The 3073-nt window shown below is 51.6% G+C and overlaps 1 protein-coding gene across 1 annotated transcript in view; it reads right to left on the reverse strand.

Annotated features, from left to right (window-relative positions):
- The window catches only part of VSIG10 (V-set and immunoglobulin domain containing 10), a 49434-nt gene extending 47012 nt beyond the window's left edge, over nt 1–2422 (reverse strand). The window contains exons 1-2 of the mRNA XM_011964545.1: nt 2389–2422; nt 751–1032 (exon numbers count right to left, since the gene is read on the reverse strand). Of these exons, the coding sequence (XP_011819935.1) occupies nt 751–1032; nt 2389–2422 (316 nt within the window). The remainder of the gene's footprint in view (nt 1–750; nt 1033–2388) is intronic.
- Between the last annotated feature and the right edge of the window lie 651 nt (nt 2423–3073).

Consider the following 3073-nt stretch of genomic DNA (forward strand, 5'->3'; position numbering starts at 1 on the left):
GGTTTCACTGTGTTAGCCAGGATGGTCTCAATCTCCTGACCTCGTGATCCGCCCGTCTCGGCCTCCCAAAGTGCTGGGATTATAGGCGTGAGCCACTGTGCCCGCGGTTTTCTTTTGTTTTGAGACGAGTCTCGTTTTGTTGCCAGGCTGGAGTCCAGTGGTGCAATCTCAGCTCACTGTAACCTCAGCTCACTGCAACCTCCAGGCCTCCCGGGTTCTAGTGATTCTCCTGCCTCAGACTCCCAAGTAGCTGGGACTACAGGTGCATGCCATCACGCCCAGCTAATTTTTCGTATTTTTTATAGAGACGGGGTTTCACCATCTTGGCCAGGATGGTTTCCATGTCTTGACCTTGTGATCCACCTGCCTCGGCCTCCCAAAGTGCTGGGATTACAGGTGTGAGCCACTGCACCCAGCAGGCATTTTTTGTATTTTTAACAGAGATGGGGTTTCACCATGTTGGCCAGGCTGGTCTCGAACTCCTGACCTCAAGTGATGACCGCCCGCCTTGGCCTCCCAAAGTGCTGGGATTATAGGCATGAGCCACTGCGCCCAGCCACAGGAATTATTTTTATCCCCATTTTACAGGTGAGGAAATAGAGGTGTGAGAGGTCCCTCAGCTTGCAAGTGGCAGGGCCCAGAAAGAATTCCAGGCCATCGGAACCCAAAACCCACATTCCTGACCATGGTCTCCTCCTTTCCAAGGCTCTGAGCACCTCTCCAGCCCTGGTCCCTGCCAGCCCCACTTACTGGCCACCTGCAGCCACACTTGGAACCACTGAGTCACATTCAGGATCTCCTGGCAGGTGTAATTCCCCTCATCTCCCAGGCCCAGCGATTTGATGTGCAGGGAGCTGGCATCCACTAGAGAGAAGCGAGGCTCAGCTGGCGGGAGGCTAGAGTTGGATGAGAGAAGGAAGACAGGCTCCGAGTCGTTCCGGTACCAGGTCACCAGGCCCCTCGGTCCCGAGATGTTGCCACAGTGCAGAGTAACATTCTCATGAACTTCTCCAATGACAACAGCCTCCAATCCTGTACAAGGCAAGATCAAGTTGTTACTACCCTTCTTAATTTCTAAACAATGTCCCTTTTTGGACAGTCCTCCTGTATTAGGATTTTTTTTTTTCATCAGGTATATGTTCTTTTTTTTTTTTTTGAGACGGAATCCCACTCTGTCGCCCAGGCTGGAGTGCAATAGCACGATTCAGCTGACTGAAACCTCCGCCTCTCGGGCAGCCTCCCAAGTAGCTAGGATTATAGGCACGCGCCACCACGCCCGGCTAATTTTTGTATTTTTATTAGAGACAGGGTTTCACCACCACATTGGCCAGGCTGGTCTGGAACTCTTGACCTCAGGAAAGGTCAGGCTCATGCCCCCAGCACTTTGGGAGACTGAGGCGGGCAGATCACAAGGTCAAAACATTGAGACCATCCTGGCCAACATGGTGAAACCCCATCTCTATTAAAAATACAAAAAATTGTGGCTGGGCGCAGTGCCTCACGCCTGTAATCCCAGCACTTTGGGAGGCCGAGGCGGGTGTTTCACCTGAGGTCAGGAGTTCGAGACCAGCCTGACCAACATGGAGAAACCCTGCCTCTACTCAAAATACAAAATTAGCTGGGCATGGTGGCACATGCCTGTAATCCCAGCTAGTAGGGAGGCTGAGGCAGGAAAATCACTTGAAACTATGAGGCGGAGGTTGTGGTGAGCTGAGATCGCGCCATTGCACTCCAGCCTGGGCAACAAGAGGGAAACTCTGTCTCAAAAACAAAAACAAAAACAAAAACAAAAAATTAGCTGGGCATGGTGGCGTGCACCTGTAGTCCCAGCTATTTGGGAGTCTGAGGCAGGAGAATTGCTTGATCCGCCCGCCTCGGCCTCCCAAAGTGCTGGGATTACAGGCATGAGCCACCACACCTGACCGTATGTGTTCTTAAGATGCAGTAACACATACAGAGCAGCTGGGCATAGCGGCTCACACCTGTAATCCCAATACTTTGGGATACAAGACAGACAGATCTCCTGAGGTGAGGAGTTCCAGACCAGCCTGGCCAACATGGCAAAACCCCGTTTCTACTAAAAATACAAAAATCAGCCGGGCGTGGTGGTGCATGCTTGTAATCCCAGCTACTCGGGAAGCTACGGTGGGAGAATTGTTTCAACCTGGGAGGCGGAGGTTGCAGTGAGCCGAGATTGTGCCACTGCACTCCAGGCTGGGTGACAAAGCGAGACTCTGTCTCAAAACAAAAACAAACAAACAAAAAACACATACAGAACCTCTGGTATGTTGAGACTCTTGGCCAGTCACTGACAATAATGAACTTGTAGTAGGTAACAAACATAGCCCCGGTTGCCCAGCCAGCCTGCCCATCATCCATGCCCCTCACCATCCATGCCCCACATCACCGGGGGCCATCCCATTCTTAGTGAGGACTCAGCCATGAGACCTGTTTTGGCCAATGGGATGTTGGGGAATGTGACACAAGCAGAGGCTTTAAAGTGCTTGTCTATAATCACTAGAGAAATGCAAATCAAAACTACAATGAGGCCGGGAGCAGTGGCTCATGCCTGTAATTCCAGCACTCTGGGAAGCCGAGGGAGACGGTTTCACTCAGGGAGACGGTTTCACTCGAGGCTAGGAATTTGAGACTAGCCTGGTCAACATGGTGAAACCTCGTCTCTGCTAAAAATGCAAAAATTAGCCAGGCATGGTGGTGCACACCTGTAGTCCCAGCTACTCAGGAGGCTGAGGCACGAGAATCACTTGAACCCAGGAGGCAGAGATTACGGTGAGCCAAGATTGTCCACTGCACTGCAGCCTGGTTGACAGGGCAAGACTGTCTCAAAAACAAGAAAAAAACAACAACAAAAAGCCAGGCTCCATGCCTGTAATCCCAGCACTATGGGAGGCCAAGGCAGGCAGATCACCTGAGCTCAGGAGTTTGAGACCAGCCTGGCCAACATGGTGAAACCTCGTCTCTACTAAAAATACAAAAACTTAGCTGGGTGTGGTGGCAGGTACCTGTAATCCAGCTACTCGGAAGGCTGAGGCAGGGGAATCACTTGAACCCA

This window comes from Mandrillus leucophaeus, unplaced genomic scaffold (assembly GCF_000951045.1).
Source record: "Mandrillus leucophaeus isolate KB7577 unplaced genomic scaffold, Mleu.le_1.0 Scaffold7, whole genome shotgun sequence".
NCBI classification, from domain to species: Eukaryota; Metazoa; Chordata; class Mammalia; order Primates; family Cercopithecidae; genus Mandrillus; species Mandrillus leucophaeus.